Source organism: Eublepharis macularius, chromosome 9 (assembly GCF_028583425.1).
Source record: "Eublepharis macularius isolate TG4126 chromosome 9, MPM_Emac_v1.0, whole genome shotgun sequence".
Taxonomy (NCBI): domain Eukaryota; kingdom Metazoa; phylum Chordata; class Lepidosauria; order Squamata; family Eublepharidae; genus Eublepharis; species Eublepharis macularius.
Window position 1 is genome coordinate 594,207 of NC_072798.1, and position 24,025 is coordinate 618,231.

The window sequence follows — 24,025 nt, forward strand, 5'->3', positions numbered from 1 at the left end:
CCTCGGAGCCATAGATGGTCGAGCCCTGCTGCGGCTGACCTTCAGGACTATTTCTCTAGGAAAATGTTATAGATATTTTATTTTGATCATATATACTTAAGTTATACATATGCATTTTTGTAAACTTTGTATGAGTTTTAGTTTAGTTTATCAGAATAAAAAAGTACAAGTGTCCTTTTATCTTTGACAACCAATTAAAAGTAGTTGAAAAGAGCAGATAAATTATTTTTAGTTGCTAGAAATGACAAAGTGTAATCTGTTAATCTAGCTTCAAAGCTTTATATGAACCTTATCTGTGCAGGTGCGCAAATGTTAGCTTTAGCAAAGCATCACGTGATAAAAATGGAGACTTGGTTAAATTTAAGACCAATTACATTTTTATATTATTGTCACATGTGAAAGATCTTAGAGGTGTCTTTATAGATATAAATGTCTATATATAAAAAATATGTCGTCAAGATAAAAACTTGAGCATTTTGACATAAGAAATCTCCTGCAGATGCTTTTAGGTGAGAAAAATGTGTCTATGGAAATTGCAACGCATTTCATAGTAGACCAAGTAGGATCTGATTTTAAATCATTTATATTAGTGATGTTTGAGCACTGTTAAGAGATTTAATTTTTATTGCATGCGTATGTTCATCTCCAGATGGATTTAGTTCAATATGCGCTTACCTTGCTTAACTAAACAGCTTAGGGTTTATTTCAATAAAGATTTAAACTCTGAAAGAAGTCTCTGTGTTGCTTGATGGGCAGGCGTTAACAGGGAGATCCCCCTTACAAATACTTTGTCCTGGGAAGCAGGTTGTCCAGAGAGGTCCTTGTTTTCAGACCCGATTCAAAGCTCATTGATGCTAAATTTTGCTGACTGGACAGTCCAGGAGCTTTAATTAGGTACGGATAAATGAGTCCATCATGCAGAGTCTACCCTTGAACCTTTCGAAAGGTCATATTGCCCGGCACACCCCTCCGCAGGAGCTCTGGCTAGTGTGCACTGATGCCCCTTGGTCTCTGGACAGAAGGGAGAAAAGGGCCTCCCCATTGGTCCCCAGTAGAAATGACCCCTCAGGGAGCCTCCCCAAGGGCCTGACTCATTTCCTCCCCCTCTCCTCCTGCTACCTCCTCCCTCCCCTTTCAGCCTTTGCCTGGTTGAGGGGTTGAGGGGTCTTTCTTCCAGGGCCTGTCCATGCTGATGAAGGTCCCTGGGGAGCCGAGGGTGGGCGGGGCCAGGAGCAAGGTCAGCCTCTCCTGCTGCTGCTGCCGTGGATTCTGTCACGTGCAGCCCTTGGCTGTACATTCCCAGTGCAGGCCTTGGGTCCTAGGCTCACCCTGCGGGGGCGGGGTGCAGGGAGGGGGTCTGATCCTGGCAGGAATGGGGCTGGACTGAAAAGGACCGTGAGGTTCCCTGAGAGAAGCCGCCAGGCTGCCAAAGGTGGAATTTTCCTCCTTGTAGGTTGCAGGGCCAGTAAGCAAAGATCATTTAAATACGTTTCAGTCAGCTGTGGCTGACCCTTCTTAACTTCCAAATTCTGACAAGCTGGGGCTGAGCTGGCTTTTCACATTTAAACAATAAAGTTTAAATAATAAAGTTATCCCTTAATCACTTTGAATATGCCTTACAGAACCTTACAGAACATTTTTCAGACTGTATGTGAGTAACACCTTGTCTTAATAAGTATCTCGCCTGTTCTAAAAGGGAACAATCTTTCACACGAGATTTTTTTCACTGCTTCTTCAAATTTCTCAAAGAATGTCAGAATAAATTGGGGGGGGGAAAGTCTGGTGGGGGAGGAATTTTAGTCATGCTGGAATCCTCTTCCTGTGTTTTCTCTTGTAAAAACCAAGAGAGGTGCTTTAATGCGCAGGCCGCTTGCAGCCTCACAGTGGCGGGGTGTGTGTGCTGCTCTTTCCATAGTCTAGATCAGGGATCCTCAACATGGTGCCCGTGGGCGCTTTTCCGGGCGCCTGCCCAGAATTTGTAGGAAATGGGCAGGGCCTTTCCCTATCAGGCTTCCCCATAGTTCATTACCAAGCAGATTAAAAAGAAGTTCTTTGAGTGGCAGCCACCACACTAGAGAAGCTGTCTGCCTTGGCCGTTACCTCCTTGCCCCCCCCCCCCCGCCCCATGGGAAGAGGGAGAGAAAAGCCCTTTCCTCCGCACATGAGTCGGCCAGGCTGTTCTAGTCTTAGGTGCCCCCCTTGCCGCCAGGGGCACGAGCGAGCCCCTCTTGGGTGTAAGCCAGCTGGCTCTCTTTTGGCCCAGGAGCTGCCGCTGCTGGGATGGTATCAGACTTCCCTCTTCCATGCAAGCTGGTGGGATTGTTCTCACTCAGGCGCTCTTCCCTCTGCTGTGTTTGTGCTACTGCCAGGACAAAGCTGGTGGAGGAGGTGCGAGGAACGCCCCGGACTGAACAGCCAGAGGAAACCCTTCTCTCTCTCTCTCTCCACCACCATTGGGGCTCACCTCTCCCCACCTTGGGCCTTCGTATCAGTTGGTTCTCCCCCCTTTCCCCTCTTCCTTTTAATTTCTCTTCTACCCCCCCCCCTTTTTTTTTGAAACACACACTCGTGGTGTGTGTTTGTGTGAAAGATTTTGTGGGGTTTGTATAATCATAACAGTTTATCATGGTGTAGACCTGTGTTGAGTTTTTGATGTTTATGGTTTAATGCTGGCAGCAGCTTTATCTAAAATAATGGTTTTCATCTCTAAAACTGAAACTACACTAAAAAACACAGTAGGGCTTGCTTTTAACTAAACTGGATTGGACTGCCCATTTGAAATTCTTAATGCGCCTACTGGGTCTTCTATGGAGCATCGGAACGGCCCACAGTTGACTAGCAACCACTGGCTTGGTATCCCATTGAACAGCACTTTGCAAGAACCTTGCCTGAAACGCACGGCTGTTGATTTAGTTTATATCCACTTTCCTCCTCAATAGGAGCCCAAAGTGGCTTACAACAGTCTTCCCTTCTCTATTTTATTCCCACAACGAGCCCGTTAGGCTGTTCCCCAGTGGCACGTTGGAGGTTCAGAGCTGGGAGACCTAGTGTCCTATTCTAGCCGCTGTACCATCTTGGCTCTCATATTGAGGAACTGCTGTCAGAGTTGTGCCTAACTCTCCCTCTGACCTTTTGTGTGGCTGGCCGCATCTCCTACAGAAGCCATTCTGGGGAGGCGCCTACAACATTTTGTCAAAATGCCAATGGTGCCCGCAGACTCGGGGGACCCCTGTCCCACACTAGTATTGAAGCAGCATTTAAACCCCTGTGGTTCTGAGCCAATCCAGGAGTGGTGGCTGTGTCTTCTAGAGCTTGAAGGCACAGCCCGTGGAGAACAGGCAACACCACCAGTAGCCACTTGCTGAATGGCAGGGAGGTAGTGGCAGCTGGCCGTGTCCACAGCAAATCTCCCTGTTCAGCTTCAGTATTTTTATTTGTTTCAGGCCTGCCTTTGCCATTGAGAGTCAAGCTGGATTACAAAATACAGAAAACAGTTCAGACAGCAGCTCACCTCCAATAAGCAACACACTAGGACTAGGGTTACAGAATTGGGTAACAACGCAAACAAAGACCAGTCTAAGGCACGGCACAGAAAGTGGCCTATGCAATAAAAGCAAGGCTATACATCCAATAGACCACAACCCTATTCACTTATAGTAGCGCCCCCTCAAGCTGCTTCATGACACTCCTGCCATCTTTCCTGTGGTGGCGGCAAGAGTTGTTAGCTGCCGTCCGATCTAAGAGTTCCGTTCTGGTTATCTGTCCACTGATCCCTGCTACATTCGGGACTTTTGTGCTGCCTTGGTGGGTCTTACTGCTCTTGTGCGACAGCAAAAATTCAGATGAATAGAGGGGTGGTTCCCAAGGGATGGGGCATGCAGAGCAACCCCCCCCCCCCAGCATGCCAGTGGAACAAGGCAACTTGGCAATAGCAGAGTCTGCATGCCGTACCCTGCGGGGGTGGGGGGGGGGTCGGTAACTGGTTCCTGCTATGGAGAGGCTGGACGCCTGCCCTGGTTTGCCCTTTTCCAGGCTAGCTTCTCATCCCAAGGAGGGTCCCAGCAGCATGAGGTCACCTGACCGAAGGCCCAGCTGTGCTGTGGGGGGCGGTTGTACCAAGCCGCTGGTGTGGCCATCAGTGGCGGTTTCCTTCCTGCCCTCCAGCTCCTCCTCGGCTTGGAGTCTCGGGCTTGTGGGGGAACGCTGGGAGGCCCCGGCAGGAGCGGCTCCTTTGGGCCACGCTCCCCCTTTGCTCTCCTGTGAATTCTGCTTTCTTTTCTCACCAGACACAACAGGGGAGAACATTGCTGAGTCGCTGGTGGCAGAAGGCTTGGCAAGTCGCCGAGAAGGAATACGTGCCAATAAGTACGTTGCCCGGCACCCAGGGAAGGGTCTTGCCGCTGGGTTCTTCTTACGCTTTTGGCTTGGGGCTGGGGTGCCATTTCTCCAGGGTTTGGTGTGGAGTTGGGCATGCGGGTGGGGTCTTGGAGCTCCTTCCGAAAGCCAGCCCAAGCTTTGGCTTGCTGCTGCTGGACAAAGGGGGCTGGAGGCCCTTCTCACCCCCTGCTGTTTGCTTCCTCGGGGGACTGGCTCAGGTTACGGCTTGGTGTCACCTGTGAATCCATCTGATTGGCTTCTCACCTGAGCAGGGGGATTTTGGACTGGTGAGCTTTCCTTTGGGCTGGTCGCAGCTTGGACTGAGCATGGCCCGAGGGGAGGAGGCCGGCCTTCTGTCCTGCTGGTCCCGCTCCTCTGCTGCGGCCGTGGCAACCTGAGAGCCCCGAGAGGCTTCTCTCCGTTTGCTTTTTTCTTAATATTTTTCAGCTACTTGAGGATGGCACTAAATGCTATCCTAAAGTACTGAACTTAGCTGAAGGATTTTTGAGAAATTGTCAACAGAGCTTCAGAGTAGCATTTAGTGCCATCACTAAGTGACAGAAAAATGTAACAAACTAATAGGAAAAATGAACTGTGGAGGAGGAGCTCGTGGCCCAGGAAACTGGCACGGTTGGCTGTGTGTGTGTGTGTGTGTCTGTGCTCACAGCTGTTGGTGGAAAACGCCTCTCTGCTTAGAGTTTCCCCCTCAGGGATGGAGCTTTGTTGTGTCTCTGCAATGAATGCTTTAAGTGCTGCCATAACCTTGCAGTAGCTAAAAAAAGACAGTTCCCTTTGTAAGAGAGCAGCGCGCATTTGATTCCCGGGCCCCCTGGCAGAAACTCACGAGGGAGGTGTGCTGGAAATTGGCTGTTTGCTGGAAGGCTCTCCTGCGGATTGGGTCCTCGTTGGGTTGGAAGGCAGGGAGGCCAGCTGGATGGTCTGTGCCTGCCTGTGATGCACAGAGACCCCACCCAGAGCACAGAAGGGGTTTCTCGCCCTTAACTGGCCCAGCTTCTTCCCTCTGGGCATGGTCAGTTCAAGCCGTGACCAAGTGGGGTGGAGGAGACCTCTGCACCTAAAAGTAAGCTCTAGAAATTGGTGGCTCCTCACTCTGCAGGCGCAAAGCTCATTCGTGGTGACGCACAGGTGTGATGCACACAAAGAGCAACTGTTACAGGTGAGCAACCTGTTTCTGCCGCTTTGTCCTGCAAATCACAGCAGCGCTTGCTTGCTTCGTTGTGTCTGCAGAGTTTCTATTATTGGTTACGCTTGTGGGAGCTGATTCAGACCCATCACCCTTGGCTTGGTGTGGCTGCCTCTGTCTTGGGGGTCTTGGGCAACAACCCTTGTTGTTCCTGTAGGCGAGGGCCGCGTTCCCCTTCCTCTGCGCCGCTGAGCATAACGCTAAGCGCGTGAGCCAAGGCAGCGTGGCTGCTGGGGCGGGGGGTGGGGGGAGGCTTTCCCCCTGCAAGCACAGGTTTCTGGCAGACTTTCCTGTTGCAGTGCTTAACATACGCAGGACTCAGGAGTGCCCGAGGCTGCGCAGAAGGCCCTGCCTTGTCCCAGCCTGCGGGATCGGCTGATGTGTTGAAGGCCTCGGCCCCTCTTGCTGGGCTTCCTGCCGCCCAGTTCCCCCCCCCCCCCCCCCCGAGGCCGCCTCTTGCCTGGCTCACGTTCAGCCTGACTGGGCCTTGCGTATTGAGGAGGGGGCGGTCTGCTGGCCAAGGCCGGGCAGTCCTCTGGAAACACTCGGCTTGCCTGATGCGCAGGCTCAGCAGTGCTGGAAGTGTAGGTGGTGCCCGAACACGGCCTCCGTTTCTGGCCTCGACGGTTGGTGCTCTTACAGCCCTGTGGGCAGGGAAGCCTCAGGAAATTCCGTGGTTCTGAACAGAGGGTGGAAACTTGTCCCTGGCCCACAAATGGCAGCTGGTCCAAAAGACCACAGCCCAGCAGTTGCCAGGAGCTAGTCTATGGGGACGTCTCTTGCAAGTTTTAAATTCCTTCCTAGGCTGCCAGTTGACGTCTGGGTTCAGTTCAGGGTGCTGGGTACGACACGCCCTTCGTGGCCTCGGATGCGTATTTGAAGGACATTCTTGCCCCTTATGTCCCCGTGTGCCAGTTACAGTCTTTAGACTGTATCTGACGAAGAGAGCTGTGGTTCTCAAAAGCTTATGCTACAGTAAAGTGGGTTAGTCTTAAAGGTGCTACTGGACTCCTTTCTGTTTTTCTACTACGGCTCACTCCTCTGAGTCTTTAGACAGTATCTAAGGGTGTTCTTCGTGTCCTCACTTAGGGCCTGTGTTTGCTTTGGAACTGCTCCCGGGCTATGGAATGGGCTTCCCAGGGTGGTGAGGGAAGTGCCATTCTTGGAGACTTTTAGAAAGTTCTGCAGGGCTGTTCTTATTCACCAGAGTGGTTAATAGTGGGCAGGTTGCAGGCCCTGTACTGGGGAGGGGGTGGATTTGGATTTTAATTAAGTATTTTAAGCTGCCTTGATCCTTAGGGAGAGGTGGGATATATGCATGTTTTAATTTAAAAACCCTAACCTGGTTCCCCATTCAGCATGTCTGCTGGTCTGTCTCTCTTGTCCTTTTCTTGGAAATTCGTTCAGGTTGCTGATGAGGGGGACTGATTCTTTTGAGCAAGGCAGTTCCTTGTTTTGTTATCCACTGACCCTGATGAAGCGAGGAGCGGGGTGGGGGCATGGCTGTGGGATGGAGATGATCTACTGTGTGCAGGAGGCGTCCTCAGTCTTGGATTCAGGAAGGTCTCCGGAAGCAGGGCGAGGGCAAGGCCATACTTGCTTGGGGGGACGGGTTCTCCTCCCTCCAGCCCCTGCCTCGTGTTTCTCCGTGTGCGGGGGTCGCCATCTAACAGAAGAATTTCTGCAGCCCTGAACAGAGTAGATTGGCTGAGCTGGAAGATCAGGCCAGAATTGCCAAGAAGGGCATGTGGAGCGAGGGCACCGGCTCACACACCGTTCGTGACCTTAAGTACACCCTTGAGAACCCTCGACACTTCGTTGATTCCATGCACCAGAAGCCTGTGAATGGTGAGTCGTCTGCTCTGGCAGGGAGTGGCAGTTTGGGCTGGCTGTGGTTCGGGGCAGGGGTCAGTGGAGCTGCTGGGGCTCGGAGTCTGCTTTCCCTCGGCTCTGGGTGCGGTGGGGTGGGGTGGTGGGAAGCCCTGGGACAGCAGGGCACTGAGCATCCTGCTTCTGTTCCACAGCTATCATTGAACATGTCCGGGATGGCAGCGTCGTCCGAGCCCTGCTCCTGCCTGACTATAACCTGGTTACAGTCATGCTCTCTGGCATCAAGGTGGGTGGGCATGCTCTTGCCCCTGACTCTCCAGAGCCTGCAGGTGTGTGGTAGAAGGGCAGGGCTTGCCTGGTCTTGGAAGCAGAGGGGGGGGGCGGTGTCTAGGCTGCCTTACTGACGGCAAGTGACGTTCTTCGTTCTGCTGCATTCTAGCAACGTGGAATCTAAGGTGAAGTCCTGTTGCTGTGGTGCGAGGCGAGTCCTGCCCAAGGAGGGGGAGTGTGCCCTGAGGGGGGGTGGTGGTGGCTGTGAGCCCCTCCAGCCGGTCTCTGCAGAGGTGGCATCTCAGTTTCCTCTTTTCTGTCTGTCATGGGGGTCTTCGGGTGTATTCTTCACTTTCCCATTTCAGTGGCGGAACCAAGGCGGGTGTAGGGGCAGAGTTCACATTTACCTTGCCATCAGGTCGATGTGTTTCTAGGCTCTCTGGCTGCACTGAGCCCCACTTCCTGTTGATGGGGAATTGTGCCCAGTGCCCGGAGAGCCTGAATCCAGAGGGGCCAGCAGCTTAGGCCCAGCGAGCTTCCGGTAGGCCTGGTGCTGGCACAGGTCTCGGGTTGCAAGCAATGGGCCTCTGGCGCTGCTGCAGGGTGTGCCGTGGAGAGCGCTGTCGTCCTGTGTCGGAAGCCGTCTCCAGCAGTCTGGAACGGTCTTTCCTGACTGAACTCGTGCACGAATTGGAGGCGATTCATGGCCGCCTGTATGCGCCAAGCTGCTTTTGCGAGGAGGTGGGAAGCGTGGAGGGCTGGCTGCCTTTGAGGGGCTCCTGACCGGATCTTGCCGGTCTGTTGCTAGTGCCCCACGTTCAAGCGGGAAGCGGATGGCACCGAAACACCGGAGCCGTTTGCAGCAGAAGCCAAGTTCTTCACCGAGTCCCGGTTGCTGCAAAGAGACGTGCAGATCGTTCTGGAGAGCTGTCACAACCAGAATATCCTGGGCACCATCCTCCACCCGGTGAGTGGGGCGGGGAGTGGGGAGGCTGGGTGCTGTGGAGGCGGGTGCAGGAGGGCGTGGCTGCTGAGCTGGCGTCCATCCCGGCTTTGTGTATGTGGCGTGGAGGGGAAGGTGAGGGCAGGCCAGGCCCTGCTTCCGAGGAGCTCATGTTCCCTGTGATGGAGGGCAGGGGTGCCTGCGCGCAAGATGCTGCTGGGTGTTCTTTAGCCGAGAGTCGAGCGTGGGCTTTTAGGGGGTTAGGACAAAGCCTTCTTGCAAACGGTCATATTTCTGGAGCGATCTGGAGCAGGGAGGGCCATCAGTTCCATGTTCAGGGAAGGGGTTTGGAGCCTGGGGGCAGCAAGAGAGTCTAGGTGAGGTCACTGGAGCCTGTGCGGCTGGGCAGAAGCGAATGTTCCAGGCAGCCTGGGGCTCTCCTGTGGCTGTGCTGGGAGAGAGGCCCAGGGAGAGGAGTGGTGGGTGTCCCGAAGAACAGAGAGCACGGCCCTGTTTGCAGCCTCCAGTGAGCAGATGCGGGCCCCGAGGCCAGCCCTCAAGCCCAGCTCAGGATAGCGAAGCGTGAGGAAAGCCTGCCTGCCTGCCCAGCCCAAGTCAGCTGCCCCTTCTCTCTGCTCAGCCCCCCTCCCCAGTTGGGCAGTAGCTCTCCAGGGACCTCTCCATTTTGTGTCAGCAGTGTTTGTCTCGGCTCGTTCCCGGAGGCTTGTAATGTTGAGAGTGCCCCCAGTGCATGTGTGGTCAGTCCATGTTGGTGGGTTTCTGCAGACCGGGGAGCGAGCTCAGAGACCCTGGGCGGCTACCCAGGCAGTGCCAGATTGCAGATACAAAACACGACAGTCCATTAGCAAAATGAAAACGACACACGTACAGCAGGTGCCGCCACGTCAGCTGGAGCCACTTATCATTCACCGAATGCCCTCTTTTATGTGACTTGCTGAAGGGAGTGGAGGCCCCTCCGCACCCCCTCTGGGAGGCCATTCCGGAGGACTGGGCCTACCATAGGGAAGCCCGTGGCCTTGCTTATGCCAGACACACTCCTTGGCGAGACTGCCGTAAGGGGAGGGAGGTCTGGAGGTCGTAGCTGATGCACAGGAGTACTCCAGCAGCCGTGGGTGGGGCTGGCTCCGTCTCTGGACTCAGGTTGCTTTATGGCAGGCAGAGTTCGGTCTGGGGCCATAGGAAGCGCTGCCTTCTGGAGGCCCCTTGCAGCGCAGGGCTCTGCCCTGTGGTCTTCCAATCTGGATGGACGTGGGGCGAAACTCCTCCCCTGCCTCCATTCCAGCTGTGCTGAGTTTCCAGCCGACTCACCTTTTTGCTGTGGCTCCTGGGGGGCGGGGGGAGCACTGCCTGCGGAGCCCTGAGTGGCCCTGGGGGGGCCCAGCGTGGTGGGAGTGGGTTGTAACTGCTGTTCTCCTGGCTTCAGAATGGGAACATCACGGAGCTGCTCCTGAAGGAAGGTTTTGCTCGCTGTGTCGACTGGTCCATTGCTGTCTACACCCGAGGAGCTGAGAAGCTGCGTGCGGCGGAAAGGTACCCCCTGGCTGGCCCCCCTTGCTTTCGTTCTTAAGTTGCTGGGCTCAGGTGGCTGGGGGCGGAGGGGGGACACACACACAGAGACTTGCAGCCGCAGGGGGGTTGGTTGCTCCTGGGGAGCATCTGAGAGACCTGGTCTGCAGCCTTCCTGTCTGGCCACTAAAGAACGGCGGTTTGGCGGAGTGTTGCCCTCAGGCACGCTCAGGTCTCCCTAAAGGAAGGGGCCCAGTGGAGTCCCCTCCTGCCCACTCACTGGCAGAGCCCCAGCCCATCAGTTCGTAGGGAGCATCGCTCTGTGCATGAAGGGCTGGGCGGAGGAGAGAGCCTGGCAGGACACTGTAGGGTGGGGTGGGGTGGTGGTGTTGGGGGCAGAGCAGGGGAGAGGACCTCTGAGGTCGGGTGGCCCCTGAGGATATCGGGCCACGGTGGCCCCATGCTCAGCCTTCATGTATGCCCATCTCGTGCCAGGTATGCCAAAGAACGCAAGCTGAGGATCTGGAGGGACTACGTGGCTCCAACGGCCAACTTGGACCAGAAGGACAAGCAGTTTGTAGCCAAGGTGGGTGTGCCGTGTGTCGAGGAAGGTCGCCTGGTGAAGCCCCAGCAGGCACAGCTCTGCTGGGATGGCCGTTGCCCTTGGGCAGCCAGGGCCGTGGCACAGAGGCTGGGCCCGCAGGCCTCCAGGGCTCTCTGCCCAGGCTTGGGGTCTGCCTGCCTTCCCTTTGCCTGGCGTGGCTGGAGGCGCTGGGCTCCTCTTTGAACTCCACCCCCCCTTCTATACGGTTGAAGCAGACCTCTCTGTCCGAATGGATCGCTCCGTTGCTGCCCTGCCCAGGTCGGCTGCACATCTCAGCATAGCTGTGGGAGTTGGCAGCAGCCCATTTCATGCCGGGTATATGCCAGAGAACGCAAGAACAGCAGCCTCCCCAGGACAGCCTGGCCAGGGGGGGGGGGACATGTTTGCATGCGCTTTCAAGCCTTATGAGTCTCTGCTGCCCTTGTCGATGTTGCAGCAGCAGCCCCCAGCGCAAGGCTTTTGTACCTCTGAGTACCTGAAGCTCCAGGGAGCTCCAGACCCCGAGTCATACAAGAATTGCCTGAAATAGTGCCTGAGACATGGCCACTAGGTGGTGCTGTTGGCCCACCTGGCTGTGCATCAGGAGGGAGGCCTCTTTGTTCCCCTTAAGCGTGAACTGGGGCTGGCGCTGAAATGCCGAAGAAAGGAGCAGTCAGACTTGTTGGAAAGCTCTCTTACCCCCCCTGTCCCCCCCTCTGCTTTCTAGGAGCCTTCCCACAACCCAGAGGACTCCTTTGATGCCCCTGCTGGGTCTGGGGTGCTGGCCAGGGCAGGGACCTCTGCTCGACCCCCTGCCGCAGGGATGTGGGGACAAGCTGTGGGGCAGCTGTCGGGTTGTCAGGATGCTGTGACGGGAGTGAATTTCCCTGCTTGTGTGGGCAAGTGCCAGGCAGCTGCCGCCCTGGGGCCTGTCCTTGCCCTGCTTGGCACTCCTGGCTGGATCCCTCCTGCGTGGCGATGGAGATGCCACTTGGCAGCTTCTTCACCCCGAGGAGTGGCCCGGAAGCCTCTCCGGCCCGCTGATGTGCAGCAACTCCCCTACATGCCCCGGCCCTGCAAGATGTGGGACGCCTCTCCCGCAGCAGCAGCAGCAGCAGCAGCAGGGGTCTCCCGGGAGCCATTGCTTGCCTCTCCGGGAATATGGCGGGGGGCTTCGGGGGGGTGCTTGCTATAGGGCAGGCTGCACGCCCCCTTGGCTGGGCTGGCTAGCCCAGCAGTGGTGCTTCTGGCAGCGGGGATCCTCTGGTGGTTGCCGCACAAGGACCGCTGCCTTTGGAGAAGTAAGGCCTGTGCTTGCTGCCAGGGCCGGGGGACAGCTGTGTTCGGCTTCTGCAGCCCGTGCTGGTTGCGGAGGATGCCTCGGTGTCTGTAGGAAAGGCCAGTGCTGTTTGCTTGCAGAATCGTGGCAGGTGGGCCAGAGGGCCAGGCAGGCGGGCTGTCTTCTCCTGGGTTTGGTGTGTGCTCCCTGGAGGAGGAAGCGCTCGGGATTTGGCCCGTTCTTGCTGTCAAGCACGGCAGTGATGAGCTCCCCTGAGTCCGATCCCCATGTCCTGAAATCCTTCCTTGGGCTCAGGACTGAAAACAAAACCGGCCCTTCAGTGCAGCTGCATTCGGAAAACACTGTCCAGTTGTGGTCGCCCCACCTCAAAAGAAGAGCGCGTAGAGCGGGAGGCGGTGCAGAGAAGGGCAGCTGCAAAGCAAGGGCTTAACGCGCCCGCCTGAGCCTGGAAGGCGGACGTGCTTGGGGGCCTTTCCGCTGAGGACAAAAGGGGATGGTGGAGGGGGGGCTGGTGCCGTGGAAAGGGGCGAAGCGTTCTCCTTTTCTTATAACTTTGGGACCTGGATTTGCCCCTTGAGGGTCTGTGCTGTTGATTCAGGACTGCCGAGTGGAGGTGCTGCGCGCTCATGCAATTCATGTCAGGAATGCGTTGGTGGGCGGCTCTGTCAGTGGCCGTTATTAGGCGACGGGAGCTCTGGCTGTGGCTGGCTGCAGTTTGGGATGGGACGCTGGCCGAGGCGGGCCCTGAGTTCGCTCCTGCAAGGCTGCTTTTGTATGTACAAAGTCCTTTCCGTGCCGATCTTGGTCTTCAGCAGCCCCACTACTACCCGAGAGGTTGGAAACGGCAGACGAAGTGGATTGGAACGGCTTCCTTTGGCATGCCTGGCGTGGGTTGTGCCACTGAAGCCCAGCCAAATTTGCTCGGCTGCCGGAGAAACTAGGCAAATGCCCCTTGTAATTTCCTTCCTCTCGTTTCCCAGACTTTGGCTTTCCAGGTTTTCAGCCTTTGGGGTTGTAGGAGGGTGTTTTGGGTTTGTGTGTACTTGGGGGCACAGGAACCTAAGTGGGGCATAAGGGGCTGGTTGGATCAGGAGGTCTGAAGGCTCTCTGGGGTGATTTCCTTCAGTTGTTGTGAAGAGAAGCAAAACTGCTTTGCTTGCAGTCTCCAGCACTCCAGCAATCGGGTGCCTCTGGGAGCTGGCCTGCGCCCAGCCAGCGTGAGCGGTCGGAGGCACATCTGCTCTTGGATGGGATGTGAATTGCTGGTGCCCCTGGGGTTCCCAGCAGGTGCTGTGCCAGGCTTCTCTGGCTGTTGGGCAGGCTGGCAAGCAGCAACCTCCTCTAGGGGCACATTCAGTTTGCCACAGGGAAGAGTGACCTACGTGGTGTGGCTGGTGGTGCTGGCTGCCACCACCGCCGCCACCTTTGGCCGGAGCTAGGGCATTCTTTGCATGGGCCTCCGTGTGCAGGTGTGTCAAGGTGGGCTCCTGGGTTGGCATCCTGGGGTTGTAGTGCTGCTTACCTAAGAAAGGGAGGCTGTTCCTTCTCTGGAGTAGGCCTGGCCTGTGCAGGTCTTGGGCTCTGGGTGATGTCATGGCCTCCACAGCCCCCCCTCCCTGCCTTGTGGTTGCTCTTTCCTCCCCACCCCCCCATGCTGAATCTTGGACAAAGAGTGCATTGCCTGTGACGGAGGCAAAGGTGCTCTGCTGTGTTTTGGCTTGCTGCAGCCTTCGCGTAGCAGGCACCTGTGTGCTCGAGGCGCCTGCCCTGTGTGGGCCGAGGGGGCTACAGCCAGGCACTGACTCAGCTTAGCCAGCAGTTGAGGCTGACTCCGTCCCAACTGAGAGCTCTTCCTGCCTCTTCAGCTTAGCTAGGCAGCCTGTGAACCTCCGAATGATTGGCTGCCCTTTCGTCTGAGACTTTTCCCCCTGCCACGGTGTGCCTGCTCTGCTTCTTTCTCTCTGTCGTTTCTACTGCGGACAGTCCTTTTCTTCCATATGGTCCCTTAGCAAGCGTATGGCCCTTCCCCTCCCCGTCACTGAAAGAGCTCTTCTGAGGGTCTCTTGGGTGCCCTGGAGGAGAGGGGAGCAGCAGGCCTTCTGCATACGCTGTTCCTTGGCCTCCCAGCTGCTCAGCTGATGGTCTGGGGGGGAGGGGAGAGTCGGGGGGGGGAGGCAAAGACCTGGCTGTTCTGGATCACCCTCTGGGGAAAAACCGAGGGCACCAGCTGCAGCTGTGGGGAACCCGCCTCCCCACAGCTCCCTCCACAGGACAATCGTTGAGACTGTTCGTCTGATGTGGGGCGGTGGGGCCCTGGGCTCGGACGCTTGTTTGTAGCAGAGGCCATTTGTCCTGGAGGTGCCCCCAGGCTTCCTTGCAGGCTTCTCCCTTTCCCAGAGGACCCCCCCCCCCCCCGTACCAGTCCTTGCTTTCTGCAAGCCACCAGATGTGTGGCTGAACACTTGCCAGTCGGGGGTTTATTCTGTTGCTTGTCAGGTGGCCTCTTTGTGCCGAATCTGTAGACGTGTGTGTGTGTGTGTTACCTGCTGAGGAGTCCACGGGGAGGGGTTTGTGGTTTGGCCATGTGGTCAGGAGTAGGAGGTAGGTTCCACTGAGTGCTGAACTGCTCAGTGTTCGTCTGTCCTCCCCTCTCTGGATGGAGGCTTCCATAGCTGCTTGAAGTGGTGGAGAGGAGAGGCCAGCGGCTGAGGAAGACATCTTGCAAATGTGCCCTTGGGTGGCCTCATTTCCGAACGTCAGTTTTTGGTCCCTCTCTGCTTCACAGTGAATTGTCAGTGACAAGGAAAATCAGGGGAGATGTCTGAGAGCCTTAAAGTGCAAATGAGCACACGCCGCGCAGGGCTCTTTAAAAGCCTCCTGCGGAAGGGACTCCATCAGCTTGAATCAATCTTCATGATGGGCTTAAGAGGCCCTTTCCGACTGAGGAGGGCAGAATTTGGGCCTGGCAGGAACCTGGGCCCCCCACTGACAGCCGAGCTGGGTGCAGATGTGGCAGATGTGAATTGCTGCGTCTGCATGTCAGGCTGATGAAACTGGACAAGCCCGTGCGGCACAGACAGCCGGCCTGATTGTGGGGGGGGGGGGGTTGTTGCTGTTCTTAGCAGGGAGTGGAGGGAGGGGGTGGGGAAATCCCCTTCCCAAGGTCTGCTCCAGAGAGCGTAAGGCTCTTAGCTCTGCGGCGGGGCAAGATCCGGCAGGCTCCTTGGGTCAGAGAGGCCGTCACCTCACCTTCCCGTTGCTTCCCAGTTTAACGCAGCAGGTTTGGCATCTGGGAGGACCCCCCATTCCTTTTTCTGTAATGGCTCCCACCTTGTGAAGCCGGGTGCCCGGAGGTGCTGAGGAAGGCATCCTCTTTAGAAATTGTTAGCAGGTTCTTTCTTTGCAGGAGCTTTTCAAGGGGGGGGGGAGTTTTTAGGGAGGGGGGCCTTACTGGAGTTCAAGTGTCATTTAGGTTCTTAACCTTCTAATTGCAAGCGGCCATGAGCCACAAGGGAAAGGCAGGGTGTATATTAATAAATAAGGCAGAAGGGAGAAGTCGATGCCGGAAGGGCAGTTGTGAACCCGGCCATAAATCGGCAGAAGTAGCAGTTACGCGTGGATGGTGGATGGTGGAGGAGGTCGGCTGTTGCGTGCCAAAGGCGGCTACCCAGCTGGCGTGTGTGAGGAGAATTTCCCTCTTGCTTGAGTTGTCGTCTTCCTTTGTAGTGTTTTAAGATTCCTACACTAGGAATACAGACTGTGCTTTGATGTATTTAAATTACTGTACTAATTTGCTTTAAAATAGAGTCATTTTAAAAGGAAACCACTTCACAGAAATGGTGCAATAATAAGAAACCACCAAAAGAGCCCAAAGAGGCTGAGAGCGGAACCTGGGTCTCCCAGATCCTACTTCGGATCTCTTAAGTTCTCAGCTTCCCCTCCTCCTGGGAAAAGCTGAGGCAAGTGCCCAGGTGAGTGGTGTGGTGGCAGGAGACTCAGGCGGGCCTGGGGCCCCCTTCTAGGCCTGCCCACTTTGTGCAGAGGCCGCCTCTTAGGAGTGGAAACCAAAGCTTGGTGTTGTTGCCAAGCAACCTCCACAATGACCGCAAGGGCACACATTTTTAAAGGTTTTAAAGGTCTCTGGAGTGCTGCTCGTGCGGCTTTTGGTCCAATTCATGGTGGGCTCCTTGGCCATCAGCGGGGGACAGTCTGCCCCTGAGGACGGCGAGCAGGAGGCAGCCATTAGGCTCTTAACCGTGTTTGTGGCTGCCCCTGGGTGGAAGCAGGATGCTGTGACGGTAGAGGTTGAAAGCACCAATTAAAAAGGTGTTCTTAGTCCTGGGGGGAGCCCTGCTGCTGCCGCCAGAGCCCCTTAGCGGGGCATCCGCTCAGGCCCTTCTTGCAGGCAGATTGGCAGGGGCTTGCCAGCACTTGCTTGGGTGGCGACAGTTGCAGGAGAACTTCATCAGCGGCCCAGGAACTGGCAACAGAAGGGGATTGGTATCTCTTAACAGGTGACCCGCCAAATTAAGCGTGCCGAGCCCAGGGTTGGATGGAGACAGTGTGGTGCAGTGGTTTGCGCGTCAGGCTCAGATCTGGGAGACCCTGGTTCGAATCCCCACTCTGCCGTGGAAACTTGCTGGGTGACCTTGGGCCAGTCCCACGCACTTAGCCTAGCCTACCTCGCAGGGTTATTGTTGAGAGGATAAAATGGAGGAGAGGGAAATGATGTCAGCTGTTCTGGGTCCCCCTTGGGGAGAAACATGGGGTATAAATGAAGTTAAATACAGGTCAAGAAAGAAAAGAAAAGAAAAGAAAAGAAAAGGCAGCCTTCTTGCATGAATGGCGTCACGTAAACCAGCCTCCCGTGTCGTCTGCTGGCTGTGTCTCCTGGTGGTTGCAAGAACAGAAGGGTGCGCAGGGGCCTCGGCAGCCCCTGTGCGTGGCTGTTTGGTGGGTCCTGGTGGGGGTGGATCTGCTTCAGTGACCTCCTCCTCAGGCCACGGTGATTTTTTTCTGCCTCTCGGACAACGCTCATTCCCCAAAGCAGCAGGCATCAGTTCGGAGGAACAGGCTCCTGCCCTTAGCTGAAAATACATGCAAGGGAGGGGAAATGGGATGGAAAGTTGGGGGGAGGGGGTTCCTCCTTTGGCAGTGCCAGTCTTTATATTCCTTGGTGGCCAGCCTGTCCTGCCCTTGGTGGTGAGGTGGCGTGCAGCTTCCCCGTGGCTGGAGGCAGAGGCCACCGTGCCCATGGGCGGTTTGCTCTGGAGGGCAGAGCGGGGGTGCAGCCGCTTTCCTGCCACTGTTCAGGCTCTTCCTGCTGGCTGGGCCCGTGCTGGTCTTTCCCTTGATGCTCTTCCTGAGGCGAAGGAGGTGCAGCTCTCCCTTTGGCCACTGGCACAATGCCCCTCCTCCTGCCCATGGGCGAAGCCCTCTTTCCCCAGAGCGCTGTATTCCGTAGGGGCTGCATTTTGCAGGACTGCAGATGCCCCGGCCCCCTGGGCTGTCCTCTGCTGTGCTTGACCAGCCAGTGACAGGCACCTGTCTGGAAGTGGCACCTGATCCTCTTGCCCCTCTGGCTGAGCTTCTTGTGGGCAAGGGGGGGCGTGTTCCGGGGTGGAGGCAGCGTGCCTTCCTCTTACCTCTCTTCTTGGCAGTTTTTTCCCGAGACCGTTAGGAACCTTTCTGGGTTTGTGGAGGGTGGGGAAAGAGGGGTCTCTCTTGCCCTGGGCACCTTGGCTGCTGCTGCCCAGCGTGCTCTCCTGGGCCTTGGCTGCCACGCTCAGCAGGAAAACTTCTCATTCATTGGCCTGTTGACGTTTTCGCAGTCGGACCCAGCCGGGGAATGCGGGTGGTGAGAGTTCCTTCCGCACAAGTGACAGGCCACACAGATGGTGCAAATGTGGCTAACAAGAGGGAGCAGCTTTCCTGGGGGAGGGAGCAGCAGGTTGGGCTGCCTTGCAGTCCCAAAGTACACTGGCATGGAGGACTGGCGGGGAGCCGGTGGGACCAGGGGAAGGAGGCAGGCAGGAGTGCATGTGCGGAGCAGTTGGCTGACCCAGCAAGGGAGGGGAAGGGAAGGGAAGGGAAGGGAGGGGGGGTGTCCTCTGAGCCCACTTGGAAGGGCTGGCGTGTTGGGATCTGCTGGCTGGCAGAGGCTCATGCCACGACTGCCCCAAGGGACTGGCCAGATGGGGAAAATGGTTCCTGGAAGGGGGAAGGGGGTGAATGCTGGGCATGGGCTGTTTCTAAACAGAAGGGGAGAAATCCCACAGAGCTCCGGGTGGCATTTGGATTCCCCGTCGATTCCTGTTCCTCTGTCTCTCCTCAGGTGATGCAAGTGCTGAACGCAGATGCCATTTCAGTGAAGCTCAACTCTGGTGACTCCAAAACTGTTCACCTCTCCAGCATCCGTCCACCTCGACTAGAAGGCGAAGGCTCTCAGGTGAGGCACCCGCTGCAGTGGGTGGGGTGGGAATGGCTGGTCCAAGCTCCTGCGGCAGTTGGCTGGTTCAGAATGCCCTCGCATTGCTTTAGAAGTGGCCCCGTGGCAGGTCAGGTATGAGTCCTTAAGGGGCCATCTCTGGCGTCCTTCTCCCCTTCTGTGTGAATACTGCTGGGCAGCTGTTGGGGCCAAACAAGTGGAGACCTTGATTTTGAAGAAACGCAGCGCCTATGCCACCTTATTTATTGATAACCCTCTGTCCCCGCGTTTCCTTCAAGGGCTCAGATCAGCTTTTTCCGTGGTCATCTGCAGAAGCCTTTGGGTCAGAGCCCCTTTGTCCTGAGGAAGCGTGATCTTGGGCCCTGCAGGCACAAACTGGGGCGCTGGCTGCTGGCTCTTCTCTGTCAGTGTGGGCGGTGATGGTTCCTGGGGAGTGCAGACCTGCCTTTCCTGCAAAGGAGAAGTTGGGGCGATGTCTGCTCTAGTAGAGCACTCAAGGAGCTGACGTGGTTTATTTGAAGTTCAGAGGGGTGAGATGCAGAGTTTGAAAACTTGTGTGTCCGTGTGTGTGACTGCAAGATATTGAAGCGTTTGATAAGAGTGCCTTTGACATGGTGCCTTAGCCACTGGCGTAGCCTGCCGTGGTCACCCCGGGGGTCCTCCAGATAATAAGCTGCTATGCACATCTGGTTTAATTTCCATTCTCTTCGGCCTGCTTGTGTTTCTCTTCTGAAATGAGCAGAGCTCTGCCAATGTGGCTGTGCCTTAGTGAAGGAGAGGGATTGCTGTTGCCTTGGGACCAAGCTCTGGCTTCTCCTGGCTGTCTTTCTGGCACAGATTCTCTGCCTAAGGGACCGTTGTTCATCTTTGGTTTTTGTCTGAAGACAAATTGTAGGGAGAAGGGCCAGTTCAGCACCAGGGACAGCATCAGATACATCGAACTGCCCTGTTGCGTGTGCGTAATGGTTGCCTTACCTGCACAGACATAGAACCACAGAAGGGGACACAGGAAATGGGCTGGGCGGGTGCCCCTCTGCTCCTCATTCTGTGTGTTTGATAACTTGATAACAGGCTCTTCTGCCAGGAAAACAGCCTGTTCAGCTTCCGTGCAACTGAGATCACATCCCGATCTTGGGTAAGGCAAACAGTCTTCTAGACTGTCCGTGTAACAGGCAGCCTCTACTGGGAATGAGATGGGGAAGCGTGACCCCGTTTTTCTTGGATCTCTCCGGCTTTTGAGACTGGAGCCTGCTCGTGCAGGGGATGCTCTGAACCATGACGGCTCGAGGACCAGCCGCCGGAGCTCAGTCCGGGCGAGAGCGGCTGTGGGGGCCAGTGACGCAGCCGGCCGGAAGGCAGAGGCAGCCTCTTCTCTCTCGCCGGGGCTGCGCTTGCCCCCCCTCGGGGGGGGGGAGGAGGAGGAGGATTGCCGCTTCGGGGGCACTTCTCATTCCTGGCCTTCCTCTGTGCACCATTCTGTAGCACCATTTGCTGTCTTCCATGGCCGTGTCCTTCTCTTGCAAGGCACGATTTGGCCACGCTCGGATCACGTCTAGGGTAGATTACTGCCACGTGCCTTCCAAGGGGCTGCCTTTGAAGACTGGGCCCTTGGGTGTGGCTGTCGGCTGGTACCTCTCCTGCTGGGGCATTATAACCTGCCCGTTTCGAGAGAACTGCCTCTGCTGCCTGTTTGCTTCTGTGCTCAATTCCAAGTTCTCTTTCTTGCTTTGGAAGCCACAAGCCGCCTGGGGCTGAGTCACCTGAACGGCTGCCTGCTTCAGTGCGTGCCTCCTGCGCCACGAACGTCGCCCACGGAGGCCCTCCTCTGCCCCCTTCCTTTTCCTGAGGTGAAACAGGGCCACTTTGGTGGTTGCACCCTGGTAATGAAAAGCCGTCTCCTGAGAGCTGTTCACCTGGCGCTGGTTCCTTGGATGTTCTCCCTCTGAGGCGGAGGACATCTTGAGATGGGTGACTCCCACCCTCTGTTCAGGGAGGCGGGACTGATGTGGACTTCCTGTCTTCCAGTAGCTGTCACTCTTCCCTTCACTTACGGTGACCCCAACAGGGCCTGAAAGTGGTGGCCAGGTGGCTGGGGCAGAACGGGCTGAGGCTCAGTCCAGACAGGATGGAAGCAGTGCTGGGGGCACCGCTCGTGCTCTCACTGCTCCTATTTAGAAGTGAATGTGAGGCGGGTTTTTTTGCTGGCCAGTTACGGGCTTTTGAGTGTTGAAGTCTTTTCTGCAGTGAAGGTCTTATGGGTAGTTCCTTTTGAGCTTTTCAATAACAAAAGCGGGTGTTTTTAACGTCGTTTTGCCGCCGTTGGCCTTTCTGTTATAAGCTGTCTTGGGCCCGTTCAGGGAATGGCAGGTGTGATGGATTTCCTGGGGGTGGGCGCCGCCTTGCCGGATTTCCCCCTCTGCCCCGGCATCACCAGCCAGCCTACCCCATTGCACCTGGATCCCCAGCAGGAAATCAAAAAGAAGGTTTGCGGGGTGGGGGATAGGATCTGGGCCTGAGAGTAGACACCCCCCCCCCCCCAGGCCTGGGTTGATAACTGAGGGAAACTGACTGGCTCGAGGAAGTTTGCCATTCAGAGTGAGCAAGAACTGTATTCAGAACAAACACACAAGGGAGGCAGATACCGACTCTTAACCTGGAATTCTGGGATGTTAGGTTTCAAACTGGACATGCCTCAGGAAAACCTTCTCAGGCATGTTTAATATGGTATCACTGCAGTCCTCTGCTACAACTAAGTTATACGCCAGACATAGCCAAACCCTGCCTGGAATGCCGTGGTATGACCCTCGATTCCCCCGAAGAAGGCGCCTTCCTTAAAGAGCTGAGGTCGCTTCAGACCACCAGTTCATATTCCTGCTAGGGCAGCCCTGTGCTCTCCACCCTCATCGAGGCTCTGCTCGGCTTGCCTCCTGTGCCTCTGTGCACTCTAAATACTATGAATGAATGAAATTAAACAGGCAAGTCCTGTAAAACCCAAGAAATAAGTGGGTCAGATAAGAGCATAAAAGCGATCCAGCCAGTGATCCCCACAGAAATGGAGCTGGGGTGCAGCCCAGAGCAGGCAGGCGGCGAAGATGGCCCTGGCAGACATGACGCCATTTAGTGTCCCCAGGTATGCGCTAGGAACAGTTTTTGCTCTGCGCCGTAAGCGAGGGCCCAGGTTGCCGACTCAGCTTCTCTGGCAGCAGTTCTTTGTCCCTCTGGATGAAAAAGGCAGAAGCCACCGGGGGAGCTGCCCCTTTAATACCTGCACCGCTAGGACCAGAACGGAAGAGTTTTACCCTTCTTACGGTAATAGAAATTGTCCCCTAGATGAACTGAAGTTGCCTCCCGTACAAATCCAGGCTGGAAGCCAGATAAAAATAGGTCAAGGGCAGGTGCCTCCAGGTACAGCTGCCGATGCTCTGCTCCCGTTCTCTTGATCACCTTATCCAAGAAAGGAAAATTGGACGGCAGGGTCTCTCATTGTTCCCACCCGCCTTTGCCAAAGAAGGCTTTTTAAGCAAAGGTATGTTGGCTGCTGCCTTGAGCACTTTTGAGAAATCTGTCGTTTAAGGGAATTGCTGTGTGCGTTGCTGCCATTTTTAAAAGCTGTTTGTAGATTCTTGCTGGTCTCATAATAAAAATGCAAATGTAAACTGTATTGTGGTTCAGCTTTTTTCTGGTTCTGTAAGTTTTTTTCCGCTTTCTGTAAGCTAAGTTGGAAAAAGTGGCAGGATGGAAATGTTAGTAATAAAATATACATTAAATGAGGTGGATCCTACCACGCCACCAAGCAAAGTTTTTTTGGAAGGAAGACCCACTGAAGTGGGAGGCAAGCTCCTTGGAGGATCGTTGGATCCACCGAAGTATAAACTCACATAAAAAATAGTGCCCCCCCCCGACTGTCAAACAGCAGCAGGAAGAAGCCATTTTTGAATGGCTGAAACTGGAGGGAGGCGTGGGAGGCTGCACTGGTGGTGAGTGAGGCAGGGCCGCTGCCGAGGATGCCTGCCCCACGGAAGGGCCCTGAAGCCCTCCAGCGAGGGGAGGCAGGCAGGCATCTCACGCTTTCAGCATCCCTCTTCCACGTGCAGTTTTCTCAGGTCTCTTCTGAGTAGAGCCACACCCCTTGCACCTCATGAGGTGGGGATGTGGTGAAGCCCACAGGAAGACGACGCTTCCGCAGTTCGGGTGGTGATAGGGGGCATATTTCGCTGCGTAACTGATAACGAGTGTACTGTTGGGACAGCAAAAAGTGCAGAATTAATTGTGTCAGGAGCTGAGAGGCCGTAAACTTGTGTGTATATACTGAGGAAGATGGGAGAACAAAAAAGGGGAATTTTATTGGAAGGTAAAGGCCATGTTGATTCCCCCAAACGAAAATAATTAGCCATTTTTGAAAAGCAGATAAGCAGGAACCCTTTGTCACTTCTGAGCATGGAAGGGCCACCTCTGTCTGGAGCAGGGCAGCCTGCAGGCGGCCTGTCCCGAGTTCTCAAATATTTGTCTTCTGTGCCCCCCACCAGTTTCCTGTTACTTCTGTTCCCTCATTGTTTTGTTCTCTTTCAAAACATGGTTGTGGTTTTCCTTGGGTTTTCTGGACATTCCTCTTCTGGAAGGATCTCATCTAGGAACTCTAGAGGGAAACAAAGTTAGCCTTGCGGTCTACTTTAGAGTAAGGTGCAGATATTGGGCCACTTAGAGAGCTGGCTTCAGCGGATGGGGCTGGAGGAGACGGAAGGGAAGGCCAGCTGTGTGAGTTCATAGAATCCCAGGGTTGGAAGGGACCTCTGGGGTCATCTAGTCCAACCCCCTGCATAATGCAGGAAATTCACAACTAACTCTCCCCCCCCCCGCCACACACCCAGTGACCCTTACCACATACCCAGAAAATGGCAATTTGTTGTTATCTATGTGTCATATTTGTCTGCCTTCACGTCTGGTGTTTCTTTCATTTATGATTTGTGTTGTTCCTAATTCATTTTAGTTAAATTACTGGATCTGTGTTCCTTACTGATCTGCATTTGTGCACTGGGACAAGTGAGGATTTAGGTAGCCAGGGATGAGAGAGGCTCTCTCAGTGGGCTCTTGGCATTAGTGGGTGGCCTTTCGAGGCAGCGCCGGGCACTCTCCTCACTCATCGAGGCTCTGCCCTTGGGCCTCCACAGCGAGACCCCGGTCTGCCCCGTCCCGAGATTAGGGTTCCTGTAGCAACTTCAGGCCATCTCTTCAGTGTTATCCTCCTTGTAGGCTTAAGAATAGGCACTCAGAAGGTTTCCACGTGGACAGTGCTTAAATAATCTTCAGTATGTGTGTTCAGAAGCAGGTCCTTTCCTTCAGCGAATGTGACGGCTGACGGTAGGTGTGCTTCCTTCCACGAGGCAGCTCTTGTTAGCAGCCTTTTCCTGTTGGTTCTGCAAGCAGCACAGGCAGTGCCTGCCGTCAGATGACAGAGGGGTGTGTGTGTGTGTGTGTGTGTGTGAGTGCGTCGGGGATTCCTTCGCTAGCAACTTCAGCTTAACTCTGTGTTGCTGGGCTGTATT

General features: G+C 55.5%; 1 protein-coding gene across 1 annotated transcript in view; it reads left to right on the top strand.

Moving 5' to 3' along the window:
- Positions 1-24,025, top strand: part of SND1 (staphylococcal nuclease and tudor domain containing 1) — a 254,036-nt gene that overhangs the window by 9,218 nt on the left and 220,793 nt on the right. Inside the window, exons 4-10 of the mRNA XM_054988223.1 lie at positions 4,287-4,365; positions 7,269-7,429; positions 7,606-7,697; positions 8,490-8,648; positions 10,069-10,175; positions 10,647-10,737; positions 18,369-18,482. Coding sequence (XP_054844198.1) covers positions 4,287-4,365; positions 7,269-7,429; positions 7,606-7,697; positions 8,490-8,648; positions 10,069-10,175; positions 10,647-10,737; positions 18,369-18,482 — 803 coding nt within the window. The remainder of the gene's footprint in view (positions 1-4,286; positions 4,366-7,268; positions 7,430-7,605; positions 7,698-8,489; positions 8,649-10,068; positions 10,176-10,646; positions 10,738-18,368; positions 18,483-24,025) is intronic.